We start from the raw sequence: 18896 nt of genomic DNA on the forward strand, positions 1-18896 counted from the left end.
TAATATCCAATTCTTAAACAAATACATGTATTTATCATCAACTTAGTCTTCTGTGTATTTTATCATTTCTTACGCAAAAATTTGGTATAATTGTTATTTTTTCTAGTCTGTCTTTTATGGGCGTATGACATTTGCGCCGATTTTGAAAATGTTTATTCTTTCATTTGCGCCGATCTCATTTTTTCATTTGGGCCGATTTTATATTTTCTGCAGGTAAGTTACAGGTACATTGTACGTTAGTACTTTTACATGTACTATACCTATCGACAGGTATGCCAAATATAGAAGAGATGAAATAACAAGAAAAGAATACAAGTTAGATATGTTGCCTACAAATACTCTGCAAGAACAGATTTATGATTTTAATGTTTTCCGTTTTTATGGATTTTAATTCATGATTTTAAGATAACAGAGTGCTTTTACTCCTTAATTTTTACTACTTCCACACCCCCCCCCCCCCCCACACCCCATGGTGAGCAGGGGACAACAGTTGTATACATGTTTTGATTGACAATTCATAAAATTTGTACAACTGGCTAACGGAAAAGGTCTTTAATGGAAAATATGCTGTATTTTACCTGTATTTTACATGTAATTAAAAAATCGGCGCAAATGAAAGAAAAAAATTGGAGCAAAAGCAAGACGCAGGTCTGATATGATTTAACAAATATGACAGCTCATTAATTGCCGTGTTTTGAAGCCGTAGTTTACCGATTGTCACCTTATAGTAAATAATCAACAAAGAAGCAAGGATATTGAGCACGTGTATAACATGTACAATTAGATTTTTTTTTTATCTAAATGACAGATCCATCCGTATTGCGACCAACGGAGTTTTACGAGAGGGTCACGCTTAGGTCACTTGCATACGGAAAATATATCGGCGAGTTGCTTCCTGGTAGCAAGCAACTAAAAAAGAGTAAACTTCTTTTAAATGTGGACAAATTAAATAATATTCTGCAGAAAAAAGAACATAGGTTTAACAATGAAAACTATCCATTTTGTTTTAAGAAACATAATAAAATTGAGAATGGAAATGGGGAATGTGCCAAAGAGACAACAACCCGCGACCATAGAAAAACACAACAGCAGAAGGTCACCAACAGGTCTTCAATGTAGCGAGAAATTCCTGCATAAGCATATTTTTTTTTTAATTTGAAGTTGCATATGACTTTAAGGATTTATTCAGAAATGTGAGAAATTGTGATCCAGTTTTCAAATTTGGGCAGTTCCTAAAAATGAAGCTAGGTTTCTTCAAGGACGTACAAAAAATTGACGAACATGCGTATTTCTAATAATTATAAGTCCTGTATTTCTAGATAATAATTATAAGTCCTTTGTTTCTAGATAATAATTATAGGTTTTTTTGTTCTAGATTTTTTTATCAAGAATTAAAATTGTAAAATTGATTTTTTAATGGTGTAGATGTTGACAAAAAAAACCACGTAGATTGTTTTAGATACTTCAGAAAAAAGGGGGTGTTGAAAGAGGTAAATTTTCCAGGGACATAATATATTACAATTTTGTTTAGGGCCCAGCTGAATTATCATTAATTTTGTTGTTTTTCTTTTACTCATGGTTTTGTTTGTTTTTATCGGACTTATGGTTGGATGTGTATTTATCAGACTTATGGTTTAAAATTGCACCGTGACACCGTGCCCATCCCTTTTTTAACTAAACAAAATTTAGAATTTTTCGAAATAATAAGGATTTTCTACCAAAGAAACAGATTTATACCTTAGCTGTATTTGGCAAAACCTTTCAGCACTATGCTATTTCATTTCGATCGTACTTTATCTTGCCTTTTAAATTTGTTTGAATTTAGTGTCACTGATGAGTCTTTCGTAATCGCCCAGACGTACATAATTCTTAACCTGGTATCTAGGAAGTCGAGTTTTTGTGCAAGTTAAGTTTTCAAATGTCATAATTTGATTATTCAATATAAGCTGTATGTATTTCCTTACGAAACAATGATTTATTTTTAATCTTTTTTTTTATCTGATTAAAATATTAATTTCGGATTTGTTACTGTATCAGTCACATCCTTTCGTAAAGACGATCTTGTATCATTAGAACATTACTCTGCAATAAAAAGAAAATCTCTGAAGTTTTTTTTTACACTTTACGCACACACGCACATATTATAGAGAGACATGGATCTTGTTAGGATGAAGATTTCACTCGTTTTTCTTGTACTTCTTGCAATTTGTACCACAGGTAAATTTTTGATATTTTTCTGATCAAAATGTAAATTTATTGCTTTAAATTTTTAATATAATAGATAAATATCTTATGAATATGGCTATATGTCTGTAATAAATAATTTAAAAGTCTGATTTTGGCATGCCGCCTTTTGGTTCTTAATCACAAACGGAACTTTTCGACCTCGGTGCAAATCCGAACGCCACGAAAAATCGCTATCACATATTAACGATTTCCCCCAGAATTAAAAGAATAAATTGATAAGATATAAAATTGATACATGTATTATGATTAAAGTTTTTGGTTTTATTTTATCTTATATGCAACAATAACTAAATTCCAATATATTTACAAAACATATCCATTTGAGAGAAAATAACTCCAACAACTTAAATTCAAAACAGAATGTATGGTGCATTCACTAATTTGATTTTGAAGCGAGCGTATACGCGGCCAAAGTTTTAATATATATATTCTGACAGCATTTTACATGACCAAAGAGCGAACTTTTTATATTTCATTTTTAAATTTCATCGTTCTTTTTTTCCCCTTATAAACAAATAAGTTGGTTTTTAAATATGTAAGCTCCATACCAATCTTTATAAAATATCAAAATCTTATTTCGAAAGAGAGATGCTGTAGAAATTTGACAAAGCTCCATGACCCTGGACTTTTATTATATTATTTTTTTTTTTATAAACTACACTTTTGCAAAGGATTAATTCTATATGTTATTCTACATTCCTCCCTCCATCCCATTTCCCTCATATATTATTAGAAAACAAATAGTTTCAGAAACTGAATACAACTGCTCGTTATTTACATGTTTTCCTGAAAAACGATACCTAGCCTGCGACTTAAGTTTTCGCAATTTGAAACATTTTTTCGTTTTGGGGTTAAACATGTAGATTTTTTGAAAAGTCAACAATGAAAATTCAGATAATCTTTATTTTTCAGAATCTAAGATGAATCCAGAGATATTGTGCAAATGTCTTTACTTTTTTTTAGTCAGCATTAGTCAAAACCTTTCTTTGTGAATATTGGCTCCGTATTGCTCTTTAATTTCGTACTTTATTTGGCCTTTTAATTTTTGATTCAAGGGTCTTTTTTTGACGAAATGCACTTGAAAATATGTAGTCTTGTTGGTCGACTGGTCTAGGGGCGCTTGACATGTGAACACGGTGCAGACAGTGTTGCCACGATGTCACAGAATCAAGGGTTCTAATCCCGTTGAGGGAATAACAAAAAATAGCTATTTAACATTGGTGTGCTGATATTAAGAGTGATATTGAATAATATACGTGTTTTCAACAGTGTAAAACCTTCACTGGTGATCAAATGGATTGATCTGTAGTACAGTTGTCACTTGTTTCAACGTACTAATAAATAAACATATGTATATGATAACTTACTTAAAAACAATATTAATTGACGTGGTGCGTGTGTTAAGTTGAGTTTAATATTTTAAATCCAACAATACGTGAGTCTAAATAATGACGTCATCAGGGACAATCGAGACTACATTTTTTGGAAAGCTTAAACATATAAAACGTTTGATTTTCATTTTGCTATCGAAAACGAGAATGACAAGAAATTAATTCTGAAAGAAAACCGGCTTAATGTGTTGTTATTTCATTTTGATATATTAAGCCGACAATATCTAAGTCCTTTGTAATTTCATTTTGATATATTAAGACAATATCTTAGTCTTGGGTTAAAGATATTACTTTTTTTTAAATTTATTTCTGACATTCAATCAAGAACGAAAAGTTTAAAAGATGTATGGATAATATAAATTAGTAGTTTATACCAGTTTCTTTCCTTATATTGCATCAAATATTTAGAAATTCTTCAATATTTACAAATTCTGCATTTTTGTCGAGCCTGCAGTTTTGTTGCAGAAAGCTCGACATAGCGATAGTGATCCGGCGGCGGCGGCGAGTACGGCGGCGGCGTTGGCAATAGCTAACTTCTTAAAAAGCTTTATATTTTAGAAGGTGAAATACCTGGATGCTTCATACTTTGTATATAGATGCCTCATGTTACGAAATTTCTGTCAGTCACATGTCCAATGTCCTTGACCTCATTTTCATGGTTCAGTGACCACTTGAAAAAAATTTCAGATTTTTTGTAATGTTAAGTTCTCTCTGAATATTAGTAAAAGGATTACTATATTTGGTATGTGCGTACCTTGCAAGGTCCTCATGCCCGTCAGACAGTTTTCACTTGACCTCGACCTCATTTCATGGATCAGTGAACAAGGTTAAGTTTTGGTGGTCAAGTCCATATCTCAGATACTATAAGCAGCAGGTCTAGTATATTCGGTGTATGGAAGGATTGTAAGGTGTACATGTCCAACTTACAGGTGTCATCTGACTTTGGTCTTCAGTGCTCTTCAACTTTGTATTTGTTTGGCTTTTTAACTATTTGGATCTGAGCGTCACTGATGAGTCTTATGTAGACGAAACGCGCGTCTGGCGTATAAAATTATAATCCTGGTACTTTTGATAACTATTTGACCTCATTTTCATGGTTCATTGGTTATAGTTAAGATTTTGTGTTTTGGTCTGTTTTTTCTCATACTTTATGCAATAGGTCTACTTTATTTGTTGTATGGAATGATTGTAAGGTGTACTAGTCTAGCGGACAGATGTCATCTGAACTTTTTTGGTTTTGGTCTATTTATCTAATACTATATGCCAGAGGTCAACTATATTTGGTGTATGGAAATGTTTTATGATCTTTATGTCAGTGGCGTAGGTTTTATTTGACCTTGACCTCATTTTCACGGTTCATTGCTCAGTATTAAGTTTTTGTGTTTTGGTCTGTATTTCTTAAACTATAAGCAATAGGGCAACTATATTTTCTAATTAACTTTATTATTAAGTACTTAACGTTTCACCGAATCACATGTATATACCCTGGTAAAAAAACTGTTGTCCAGTCATCAAGTCAGGTCATGCCTTGTCTTTCAAAGAAGTACAATGCGTTTAAATTTTGATGAAAAAATCATCAAAATTACACTTTTTTTAAATAATATGAACTTTTTTCAAGTACCAATATACTTTTATTTTACTAAACTATCTGACATACTAAGATCAAGTTTCAAATATTTCATTATTTATGGCAAATTGACCATTTTAGATACAGAACATGATTTGTCCTTTGTGATTCCCATATGATTATTTGTCGCCTTTTCTGTTGCTGCATTTGTTTTTATCGTAGTGCTCTGTAAATTTAATCCTTTTGACAGACCTAATTCTTCTTTTTCTTATGTAGAAACATATCAAATATACGATTTTAATTAGTAATTCTTTCACGATAAAAGAAGGGTGAAAGATACCAGAGGAACAGTCAAACTCATTAATCAAAATAACTGACAACACCATGGCTAAAACTAAAAAAGACCGACAAATAAAAGTTCACAAGAAACAGCATAGACAACTAAAGACTGATCAACAAGAACCGCACCAAAACTGGGGGTGATCTCAGATGGTCTGGAAGGATAAGTGATCTCAGATTGTCTGGAAGGATAAGTGATCTCAGATGCTCTGGGAGGATAAGTGATCTCAGATGCTCTGGAAGGATAAGTGATCTCAGATGGTCTGGGAGGATAAGTGATCTCAGATGCTCTGGAAGGATAAGTGATCTCAGATGCTCTGGGAGGATAAGTGATCTCAGATGCTCTGGAAGGATAAGTGATCTCAGATGCTCTGGGAGGATAAGTGATCTCAGATGCTCTGGAAGGATAAGTGATCTCAGATGGTCTGGGAGGATAAGTGATCTCATATGGTCTGGAAGGATAAGCACATCCTGCTCCACATGATAATTTTTTTCGAAATACTGAACGAAACCCGTGCTGTATGTTATTATGATATTTTTTATTATAGACACTTTAATAGTGTTGTACATTATTATCGGACATGATGGCATAATAAGGTAACACATAGTTAAACATAATGATAAAAACAATTGTTCTTTTCACTCCAAATGCACATGTTTTGATAGGTACATGTTCCTTTTAAGCTAAAAATTGTTAAATAATAAAATAATCCACACTGATGAAAAAATAATGGGATTTATGTATACATTTGCTTAAAACAGGTTAGATAAAAAGGCACTGCCGATTTTTAAAAAAAATATACTTCCAGTTTAGTTTGGAGCTGACTTTACACTGATCCTAAAAAAAATAAGTACTAGTCCTTTTTCGTGAAAATGATGCAAAAATTGCTATTCCCAGTTTACAAAAATTCACTTCCAGTTGAACATCTTCAAGGTCATATGTCTGCATCCAAATTTGTCAGCAAAGGTCAAAATTTATAACATTAAATTAACAATGATTAACTTCGATCTTGATTTCGATTAAAGTCATAAAATAAGAACCTGATATAAAACAAATGGCTTTAGTATGTTAATGATTTGTGTCATCATACGCGATGTTTAAAATTTGAAAGGGGAAAAAAATCCCATTTTATGTCAATCAAATTATTTGTTTTGTAATCCTTTACGGTTACGAAGGAGTATTGGTAACAAAAAAAACAGTGTTTGGTTAAACAGGGTCGGGTTTAAAAGCTTAATTTTTCCATAGCATCAATACTGCATAAGATATAACTAAGGCGAAAGAAAAACATCTACACAGAACAAAAGCAAAAGGTCTTTCCTCGAAAAAAAAGGAAAGACGAATAACAATATTCAGATCAAAATAATGCAAATTTTGATGATCGTAGTACGATCGTTTAGATCGCAGTAAGGTCGTATCACCGTCGTGGTGAGGTCTTCAAGGTCGTGAAGAGCGTGGCCAACTTTGAACATGTTCAAAACAATCGTGGTGCGGTCGTGGCGAAATCAGGCCGTAGTAGAAGCGTAGTGAGAGCTCACTAAGATTGTAGTAAGATCGCAAAGGTCGCTGTACAATCGTGGCGAAAGCGTGATTCTATTCGGAAAGATTGCGCTATGATCTCACAGCGATGTTATCACAACCTCACAACGACCATCACGTTCTCACTGCGACCCAACTACGCTTCCACTACGACTATACCACGCCGTTCACGACCATAGTACGATTCTAGCACGTCCTTGTCGTCCTAACACGCTCTTCTTATGACCTGACTACGTTTACATTACGACCATCATTCTCAATGTCATTTTCACATAAAATATATATAAAAGCTCCCTAGATTTTGTTTGTCTGAATGTAATTATTCATTTGCTCTAACGGCTCAACCATGCCTCTCGTGTTTATATTGAATAGACCGTTTGTTTTCCCGTTTAAATGGTTTGACACTTTTAATTTTGTAGGCCCTTTATGGCATGCTGTTCGATGTGAGCCATGCCACATCTTCCTATATCTATTGACACATCTGTGTCATCTCTGCTATCGTTCACTAAAATATCGTCTTTTGAGCTTGATGGACCAGCAATAGGTTGTAATTAATGTTGGATTGGTCGGTCCGACTTCTCGTCTTGGTCACGATTCGTTACTTTGCTCCCTCTGCCTCAACATCAACCCCTAACACCACGCCTACGTGTTCTAGTAGATTTTGGTGGCATGACTGTATTGTTTCCAAGAAAATCTGCGTATTAATCAGAAATAGAAAGAATGGAACTGTATTGATATGAAAACGATGTTGACGTTAGTGCTGACAACATAGAAAGATCGCGGTATGAACGTAGTATAATCGTGGTAAGAAGTGATCTAATCGCAGTAGAAGCGTGGTGAGATCTTCTTGCAATCGGATAACTCGTGGTAGGGTCGTATTGAGAACGTGAAGAGCATAGAAAGATCTTGATAAGCGTAGTGAGTTCGCAGAATAAGTGCGGTGAGAACATGGTATACTCGTAGCGGAATCGTTGTAGAAGCGTTATGAGGACGTAGTAGCATCGTGAAAGCAACGAAAATTTACATTTTCATGCCGCTCATACCGCGACCTCAGCACGATCTAAATTTGTTTTAGATCGCGGTGAGCGTGGTGCAATCGTGATCTAGTGGGACTCGGGCTTAACACTTGGTAGTAATGTCAATTTTGGTGTCTGATAATAATTAATTTACGGGTTTATTTAAAAATATGATTTCTATATCTTTTTGCTAAATATTAGGACGATAATAAGGTAAATCCGGTTTACAATTTTACTTCCGCTTTCATTTGAGCCCGACTTCACCCTGTTTCCCAATATAAATTATATTGCTTTTTACATGCAAATAATTCAAAAAATAATCAAAAGACCCTAGATCTTTATTAAATATGGTTAATGAGATATATCCCCGTAAATATATGCAGATTCTTAAATATAAGAGGGGACAAAACTCCAATTAAATGTCAACTTATCCTTTCAATCAAAATTTATCTGTTACGACACGTCGCAACTAACAAAATGTAATAAATATTTTGTCACTATCTTATACGGTTTTTAAAAAGAAGTAGTAATAGGCCAAAATCAAAATTGTGAACGAGACCTTTACCTCTGAACTTGATCTCATTTTCATTTTTTTAACCATGAACCTAAAATCAAATGACCCTAGGTCTCTATCACCTATTGATAACCAGTAACAAATGCACATCCATTATATCAAATGTATAAGGGAAAATAAATTTCTTATGCCAATGCCATATTATGGAGTCTCCGGACATCTTCGCTCTAAGTCATCCTTATCTTAAAGAAAAAACGAACAATTTTGAAAACAAATAAATTTGCATGTTTTCAAAAAACCAAGTTCTTACTACGAAAAGTGGTCCCACTACACGTCCCACTACACGTGGAAAGGATTATAAAAGATTTATCTTCAGATAATAAACATTCTTACGAACTTTGTATTTATCTAGGCAATACGTTGTAATAGACAAAATACATGAAAATCTAGTCTTCCGTTTTTTCCACATTTGTTTTGTTTTGTTCCCTTTTCAGGAGAAGGGACGTTTGATTCTTTTCAAAAATATCAATCATAATCAAACAAGTATCAATAAACAGACTTTGTTTAAAGCACTATAATATTTGTATATGTTTTAACCAAAAACTGCGCATATAGAAAAGAAAGGTGGTAACATTTCGAATATTTAAAATTGTAGGATTGGATGCATTAGAGGTATATATGAATTCGAATATCACAGCAAACGTTGGCGACAAAGTAGAACTCAAGTGCCACTTTGTGTTAGAAGGTGATGACGTCATTACCCGGATTAATTTACAAGCCAGAGCTAGCGATGATTATGAGAACATAGCAGCATTTTATCCACCAAGTATTATCAAAGACCCATATTTAAACAGTGCTGGGCAGTATCTCCAAAATCATGTAACTCTAACGAACCTCATCAATTCAGAAAATGCCACATCCATGTTATTTAATTCAATTCAATCTAGAGATGACAAGGCATATAGGTGTATTGTAAAATATGACAGTGATGATGATCATAAAACCACAGCATCAGATCCAACAATGATAACTGTTAATTGTAAGTATTTCCAGCATTATTGGTTTTACCTGGGACTATTATACTAACAATAGTCCCAGATTATACCGAGATATTACTTTCAACCGAGTTGAACTTTAGACACATTAATATGCATATGTATATGATATCTAACTTAAAAACAATATTAATTGACGTGGTGCGTGTGTTAAGTTGAGTTTAATATTTTAAATCCAACAATACGTGATTCTAAATAATGACGTCATCAGGGACAATCGAGACTACATTTTTTTGGAAAGCTTAAACAGATAAAACGTTTGATTTTCATTTTGCTATCGAAAATGAGAATGACAAGAAATTAATTCTGAAAGAAACCGGCTTAATGTGTTATGTAATATCGTTTTGATATATTAAACCGACAATATCTTATTCTATTGTAATTTCATTTTGATATATTAAAACAAGATCTTAGTCCTGGGTTAAAGATATTACTTTATTTATATATTTCTGACATTCAATCAAGAACGAAAAGTTTAAAAAATGCATGGATAATATAAATTAGTAGTTTATACCAGTTTCTTTCCTTTTATTGCATCAAATGCATTTAGAAATTCTTCAATATTTACAAATTCTGCATTTTTGTCGAGTCTTCAACTTTTGTTGCAGAAAGCTCGACATATTGATAATGATCCGGCGGCGACGGCTACGGCGGCGTCCGTCGGCGGCGTTAGCTAACTTCTTAAAAGCTTTATATATTAGAAGGTGGAATACCTGAACGCTTCATACTTTGTATATAGATGCCTCATGTTACGAACTTTCTTTCAGTCACATGTCCAATGTCCTTGACCTCATTTTCATGGTTCAGTGACCACTTGAAAAAAGTTCAGATTTTTTTTATGTTAAATTCTCTCTGAATATTATTAATAGGATAACTATATTTAATATGTGCGTACCTTGCAAGGTCCTCATGCCCGTCAGACAGTTTTCACTTGACCTCGACCTTATTTCATGGATCAGTGAACAAGGTTAAGTTTTGGTGGTCAAGTCCATATCTTAGATACTATAAGCAACAGGTCTTGTATATTCGGTGTATGGAAGGACTGTAAGGTGTACATGTCCAATTGACAGGTGTCATCTGACTTTGACCTCATTTTCATGGTTCAGTGGTTATAGTTAAGATTTTGTGTTTTGGTCTGTTTTTCTCATACTTTATGCAATATGTGTACTTTATTTGTTGTATAGAATGATTGTAAGGTGTACTAGTCTAGCGGACAGATGTCATCTGAACTTGACCCCATTTACATGGTTCAGTGGTCAAAGTTAAGTTTTTTGGGTTTTGGTCTATTTATCTAATACTATATGCCATATGTCAACTATATTTGGTGTATAGAAATGTTTTATGATCTTTATGTCAGTGGCGTAGGTTTTATTTGACCTTGACCTCATTTTCACGGTTCATTGCTCAGTGTTAAGTGTTTGTGTTTTGGTCTATTTTTCTTAAACTATGAGCAATAGGGCAACTATATTTGTTGTATAAACGAATTGTTAAAATGTCTACCTGGCATGGTTCATCTGACCTTGACCTCATTTTCATGGTTCATTGGTTAATGTTTAGTTATCTTGATTAATGTTAAGTTTATGAGACAGTTGTAATGAAGCTTTATATTTAGGACTATCAACATAATATGACCGGACAATTTGGACTGTGCAATGAAATTTGTTTTTAAACAACATTTTATTAATTCAATTGTTTTAATGTATATTTAGGTTTTGCATTTATTTTATCATTCTAGACTTTGTCGTAAATTTAGGCATAAGTGTTTTTACACGGATTATGTGTCATAATCTTGGACAAAGGTCTTAAATACATTTACTCTATTTATCTCATTATTTATTCTCTGTGACAGTTTAGACTATAATTTGCAAAAGCCTGTTGGACACTAATTACTCTTTTAATTGTTATTTCTAATTTGTCATCTGTTAATCTGCTTAATCCTTTAATTGCTTTTGCTTATATATATTGTTATTGTTTGTATGTTACATTACATTTAGTTTGGAGTTTGTTGTTCGGTCTTGCCGGACTGCTGAAACAAAAGTTTAAGGAGCGAGTCTTCCTTCTTGATTTACATATAGTCGAATAGCCATTTCACCCGGCTATATCTGGTGTTAGGACATCCGGGCAGCGCATCTATAGGATACCTTGTTCTACCTGTGAAGCTGACCCCTAGCAAACTGAAAATAGATACGCAGAAAACCAGAAATTTTGGCCAAAACTGGAGATACCAGATGCCTGATCATAGAACTACCTGTCAGACTAGAAACTTTCAACATATGGACAACTGCCTATGTAAGTTTTGTGGAAATACTGTGAACAATCAATTTCATTTTAGACAATATATAGCAAAATGACCATTTTGCTATATGTGCAGAAATTTTGGACATTTCGCCAGAATGTGTAACTTTCACAGACGACCGGACGTTAAAGTTGTTAATGTTAAATTCAAATCGAAATTAAGGCGCGACGGGGAAAGAATGAGGACATTCAAAGAACAAAAAGCTATGTCAATTTTTCCATGTGCGGAACTGAACACAATAGAACTGATCGACTTCTTTCCAACCTTAAATTATGATAGAGAATTTATAGATAACGTTAGACTCAGGTACGACCGAGTGCATTCAGAAAGAGTAAAATTTGAAATCAAAAGTGTTCATTACGAAAAGAAATTTAAAGAGCTGAAACAAGAGCATAAGAGTGTGGTTCGCAATCTAGAAAAACTTCAAAAACAATGTGCAGATAATAAAACAGAAATGGAAAAATTACAGGAAAGCATTACTGATCTTAAAGGGGCTAATCTTCGGATTTACGATCAAAGATGTGAAGCAATCAATCGACCAGCAATACCAGTTACAACGCGATAAAGAACATATGCAGGATCGAATCATTAAACTAGAAGACGAATTGGACAATATTCGGAAAATTACAAGAGAAGATAATCATTCAAATCAAAACTATCGATACAGAGGACGTTACAACCATAGAAGAAACTTTCGGAACAATTTCAGATGAATAGTAAGACCCGGGACGTGTCTTCATCGGCCGCTGGAATGTATGACCGGACAATTTGGACTGTGCAATGAAATTTGTTTTTAAACAATATTTTAGTAATTTAATTGTTTTAATGTATATTTAGGTTTTGCATTTATTTTATCATTCTAGACTTTGTCGTAAATTTAGGCATATATATTTGTATTCTTTTACAATTTTTAATGTCGATACAATTAACTGTGAACTTGAGATTTGTTGGCATTCTGCCACTCGAAAAGATCAAAACTTTAGTTTTATTTGTATTTATTTTCATTTTCCATTCTTCACAATATTCGTAAAATGTATTTAACATGTATTGTAGATCAGTGCTATTTTCTGCTAATAAAACAGTATCATCTGCATATAAAAGTAAAAATAATTTCAAAAATACTGTCAGCTCATTTTCGATTTCTTGTGATATAGATTTTAAGCCTGTTATCTTTTTCTTTTCAAAAAAAGTTTGAAGATCATTTAAGAAAATAGAAAACAAAGCAGGTGAAAGGTTTTCCTCTTGCCGAACCCCCATCTCACAAGGGAAGAAATCAGATTTCTTACCCTGATGTATAATACGAGATTTGGCATAATCATACATACTCTGAATAACATGAAAAAATTTCCCATTTACTTCATTCTGCAATAATTTGAACAGAAGTAAATTTCGCTGTAGAGAGTCAAACGCTTTTTCAAAGTCGATAAAAGCACAATGTAACTTTTTCTTTCCCAATTTTAATAATTCAAATAAAATATGTATAGTAAAAATATGTTCAGTCGTAGAATAATCCCTTCTGAAACCTGCTTGGTTTTCATTTAGTATACATAATTCATCAAGATAATTACATAATCTTGTGTTCAATATTGAGGTAAAAAGTTTACCCAGAGTAGACAATAACGTTATAGGCCTATAGTTTTGTGGATAATTTTCAGAGCCTTTGTTTTTAAACAATGGAATTACATTTCCTATTAACCATGCCTCAGGCAACAATCCTGTGTCAAAAATAAGATTAAATAAACACACATAAACATCAATAAAAAATTCAATAGACGAGCATATATACTCATTTACAATAAGATCATCACCAGGTGTCTTATTATTTTTCAGGCTTTTTATGGCCTTCAATATTTCATCTTTAGTGATACAAGCATTAAGAAATACATTTGATGAATTTTCTTTAACATCATTTTCTAAAATGTACCGATCTCCTGTTTCGTTATTTTTATTCAGATCCTTAAAAAAAGAAAACAAATCTTCAATATTAATATCATTTTTTTTTTCTTTCGTTTACCTCGATTTATAATTTTCCAAAATTCTTTCGGTTTTTTTGATCGCATCTTTTTCATTTTTGAACGTAAATCAACGTTAAATGATCTAATACTTTTATCCATAGTCTTTTTATATAGAGTCTCACTACGTCTCAAACGTTCCTTGAATATACGTGAACCATATCGTTTATATAACCTTTTTGATTTTCTAAACGCCCTCTTTTCCCGGCGGCATTCTGTGTTAAACCAATCACGGTGATTTTGTTTCCCTCCCGTGTAATCAAATCCATAAGTTTTCTGTACGAACTCCCAAATGTATTTCTAGCAGAATTGAGTAAAACATCTCTTATTTCATTTACAATTTCATCAATAGTATTTTTATCAACATTTTGAACATTTTCAGTTTTTGTCATAATAAAAGATAACAATCGAGATATACTTTCTTTGTCAATATTTTCTTTATATTCATTTACTTGATCATGATTCTATTTTCCAATATATGTATTATTTTCACCCATTTCTACATTTATATTTACATTTGATTGCTTAGTATTACTACAATTGAGTACTAATTCGAGTGGACAATGGATATCAGAATATAGACTGCTAAATGGTAGAACCTCAAAATTTTCTACTAGATACAGTACATCTGCAGTACTTATTGCATAATCTACAACACTTGTATTCTTGCTCGTAGGTTTACCTACTTCATCATTTCCTATCCGACCATTCATTATATACATGTTGTTATTCTTACAAAATTGTATAAGTTTTCTACCATATGTGTTTACATTTAAATCAATACTGTGTCGTTTTCTTTGAATACCCAATTTATCTAAGATATCAACATTACTAAATTCTTAATATCAATTAAATTCTGTGCTAAAAAATCATCTGTGTCTACTAAATCATTAAAGTCTTGTAAACTCGCTGTTCTACTATTAAAATCGCCTAGAAGACAAATATACACGGATTATGTGTCATAATCTTGGACAAAGTCTTAAATGCATTTACTCTATTTATCTCATTATTTATTCTCTGTGACAGTTTAGACTATAATTTGCAAATGCGTGTCGGACACTAATAACTCTTTTAATCTTTTAATCTATTGTTATTTCTAATTTGTCATCTGTTAATCTGCTTAATCCTTTAATTGCTTGTGCTTATATATATTGTTATTGTTTGTATGTTACATTACATTAAGTTTGGAGTCTGTTGTTAGGTCTTGCCGGACTGCTGAAATAAAAGTTTAAGGAGCGAATCTTCCTTTTTGATTTACATATAGTCGAATAGCCATTACACCCGGCTATAATAATATCAATGATTAGTAAAGATGGCGAGACATTTCAGCGTGTGCACTCTTGTATATTTATATATATATTAAAATGAAAATGAATTTCATTGACCGACACTTTATTTCATCTAATAAAAGAATTATTCACTAATTTATTTCATTATTGTAGCATTGGTAGATCCTGATTGTGTTGCAAAAGGGAATGACGGTGATTGTAAATTTTACAAATGTTTCGAAGGGCAGAGACAATGTGGCTCTGATGGGATTCTTCTCGGCTTTGGCTACAACTCCTGTAAAAGGTTTGGTCAATTCTACAGTAGATTTACAAAGAGGGGAAAAGCATGGATTGACTGTATAAAACCGTGCATAACAAAAGCTCTGGTTGTGAAATACAACGAAAGTTTGGAAGCAGGACAGAACTGTACTGAGCTGCAGACCGAAACATTTGAAGCACAAGAGACGTGCTATCAGGATTGCGGCTTCTGTGATGTCTATTTACCTAACTTTAAGCAAATACGTAAAGTTGTAAGCATCCCAGATTCTGCTTCTGACGACGCTTTGAAACAAGTCGTAAAGAATGAAATAGAGTGCGTCTCTGATTTGATTGGTATTGATTTTATAAAGGACTAAAAATAACATGTATAAAACAATAAAAAAAAACTTGACGGCTTTATTTAATATACAAAAGAAGAACAAATGTATCTAATAATATGGTACTTATATATAATAATATAATTACTGTTTATACAAACAGACTTCCAGCTTACACTTAATAATTAATGTGATAATAAAGATGCTGACATTATGGATACTTTTAATTAACATACACAGACCACTTGGTTTATCTTGAGGTTAAATCCCTGGCATTTGACACTTTGAAGCTACAACTGGAATCTCACTAGGGGCACACTTTAATCTTTTCTTAATCAGATACATGTCATGAACAATCACTGTTGGTGAAGAAATGCAGATTATGATACCAGATCTTATAAAAATTAATTACACAACAATTAGTATATTATCTAAAGGTCAGTGAGGCCAGACTCCTCCCACTGTTGATTGATGTACCCTATTTGTGTGTGAAGCCATATGCATGGTCTTTGTATAATCACTTTCTTGGTTCATAGCAGGCTTGACTAGTTGATATAGTTTTACAGTGCTATTATTTAATTTACCGCCCACCATCCACCTTCCTAACACCTTCAATAATGTTTCATGACAAGGGAAACATCTCAGTTTTTACTAGTGATATATATTTCATTTTATTAATTTCAATTCCTTGATAGCATTTTATCACTGGTTATTTCTAAAATTTCATTCATCCCCAAGCATTTCGGGGGGAAATTTTATCAAATTTATTCCAGCGCCAGTTTGATAGACCCCTGCTACTCTACTAGCACATGGGCTATCCCCATGCAGACCTTGCACACACCGGCTGCAGATGAGACGCCTAGTCTCATCACCTAAGTGGAGAACCCTCGCTTCACATTCCCCGGCTTGCGTATTGTCGTGCATGCAGGTTCTTCCTTACACTGGAAGTTGCAAGCTGATTTGCTCAGGCAGGAACTCAAAATTGTCTTGTATGCTGAGTGTTTCCCTAAGACCAAAACCAGATTGATTAATTGTTTTTATAATAAAATTATTATTCATTCTTATATATCTTTCTGCTTTCGGACAGTATGATTTGCTAAGACCATGTTTTTGGTTTACACACAGATACCCCTTATGTTACATTTGGTATTGTTTTTTCGGAGCTTGTATTTGCTCAATTACAAGGATGAGATCTGGACTTTAATTGAGATTTGCTCTATTATGATAGTTTTACTTTGAGTAAGTGTAGGGTCAAGACTTGCTCATTTTATACAAACAGAAGAAAAATTTTACCTGAAAAGTTACACCTGTTAAAATATAAGTTGATGTGATCATTAAACATTTCATTTTATCAATGGAAGGCTTGCATATTGATGCCTTGATCTTTGGAAAAGGTATTAAAAAATTATGTCTGTAGAAATTTAGTAAGCCTGCCACTGGTGACCTGGAATGTTTTGACCACTGACACTAGAGGCATAGACAAGGAGTATTGGCAAACCACTCACTACAACAACTATACAAATATACAACATCATACTAAGTACAGAAACAATATTCCACTTTATGAGATTCAATAAATATACAACATTACACTGAGAAAAAATAAATATGAGACTACAGAAAAGAATAACAATATGAGACAACAGAATACAAACTTGGCTTGTTTGTATAAAATAAAAGAAATATAATATTAGCTTTATTATTTTCCAACGCTGCAATTTTCACAAAATATATCAATGCTACCACCTTGTCGCACAGAAAATGCGGGATAACATCATTAAAGGTTTTAATACGGTTGGTAAATGTACGAGTCCGTTAAAAAAAGATCCTATGTCTCCATTAGAAAAAAATCGAACTTTGCAAAGACGAAAAACGAAATGAAACTACAGTTCCTGCTTTACTACCTTCAGAACAAAATGACCAGTCCCAAATACAGAAATATGTCAAAAATCAATTGTACCGTTATATTGTGTTAACACTGTTAGACAAGAATTAAAAAAGATCGTGTGTAGTTTCGATGAAATATGATGGATGATATAGGTTTTGTGTTTGTATAGGTTTCAATCATGAATGTCGTCGTAATCTCCCGTGGTCACGTTTTTCAAAATTTTGTGGTTTCTCAGGGTACCTAAAAATTCCTTATCATACAGGCCATCTTCAACACGAAAAATAAGATTATTGCTTTCTGCGTTATTTGTTTAAAGGTTACTTATCATTTAGCTTAAAAATTAAATTTATCATATAACGAAAGCCGAAAAGATTTACTAGTATATATTTAAGTATAAGTATTTCATGATTTTAGTAAGACTATTTTTTTAGCTGAAATTTACCACATTTTGAACGAAAGAAAATTAACTGCGTGTTACTTCACAATGGCGGATCCAGAGGGTGGCGCCCCCCTTTTTGCTGGAGCTTTTTTTTTTTTTTTTTTTTTTGTAAAATGATTAATCAGACTAGACTTCGTGAACTTTGCCATTTCCCATGTACTGTAGTGTTTAATTTTTATGCGACAATTCTTTACTTATAAAGATATTTTTCGCTGGAATTTACTGAATGTCAGAGTCATGTCATTCTCTATAGTGGAGTTGAACAGTGCGTCGAAAAAAACGTCGCTTAGTCATTTTGAAATTCAAATTACAGTAACACATTGCTTAGGCTGAGGATGACAATCATGACATCTTCAAAGCGACACAGGATTGAGCAAGAATGTACTTTAACTTCTATTTTAATATTCCCCCAAACAATCTATAGACTATTACATTTGTACACTTACATGAAAAATAGTTCCACGGCAATATTATTTACCTACGAAAACATGTTTAACCTCAAACGCCCAGCCAATTTTAAAATAACATACATTGTAGCTGAATAATGATCCCCAGTTAGTATAAGCTCTAGATATATTTAAAGTCTAAGGTACGAACCATTTGATTTGAGGAGAGAGTTTGAGATATTTGAGAGAAAAAAAAAATAACTCTGATTTTTGCCTTAAACAAAAATTCTGGCTGTATCTGGATTGACAACAATAATCATGTCCACTGTTTTTGCTATTAGAAAC

The 18896-nt window shown here is 32.9% G+C and overlaps 1 protein-coding gene across 1 annotated transcript; it reads left to right on the forward strand.

The window, feature by feature from the left end:
• The first annotated feature begins 2108 nt into the window (after window positions 1-2108).
• Window positions 2109-16054, forward strand: LOC143044579 (uncharacterized). Its single transcript, XM_076216639.1, has 3 exons — window positions 2109-2217; window positions 9267-9650; window positions 15417-16054. The coding sequence occupies exons 1-3, from the start codon at window positions 2154-2156 to the stop codon at window positions 15875-15877; spliced, it is 909 nt and encodes a 302-aa protein (XP_076072754.1). The 5' UTR covers window positions 2109-2153; the 3' UTR covers window positions 15878-16054.
• The last annotated feature ends 2842 nt before the right edge of the window (window positions 16055-18896 follow it).

The sequence above is a fragment of the Mytilus galloprovincialis genome, chromosome 9, assembly GCF_965363235.1.
Source record: "Mytilus galloprovincialis chromosome 9, xbMytGall1.hap1.1, whole genome shotgun sequence".
Taxonomy (NCBI): domain Eukaryota; kingdom Metazoa; phylum Mollusca; class Bivalvia; order Mytilida; family Mytilidae; genus Mytilus; species Mytilus galloprovincialis.

Coding starts and splice junctions, on each gene's coding strand:
- LOC143044579 (XM_076216639.1), top strand. CDS start 2,154: ATGGATCTTGTTAGGATGAAGATTTCACTCGTTTTTCTTGTACTTCTT. Junction 2,218..9,266: donor TCTTGCAATTTGTACCACAG/GTAAATTTTTGA, acceptor TTAAAATTGTAG/GATTGGATGCATTAGAGGTA. Junction 9,651..15,416: donor AACAATGATAACTGTTAATT/GTAAGTATTTCC, acceptor TCATTATTGTAG/CATTGGTAGATCCTGATTGT.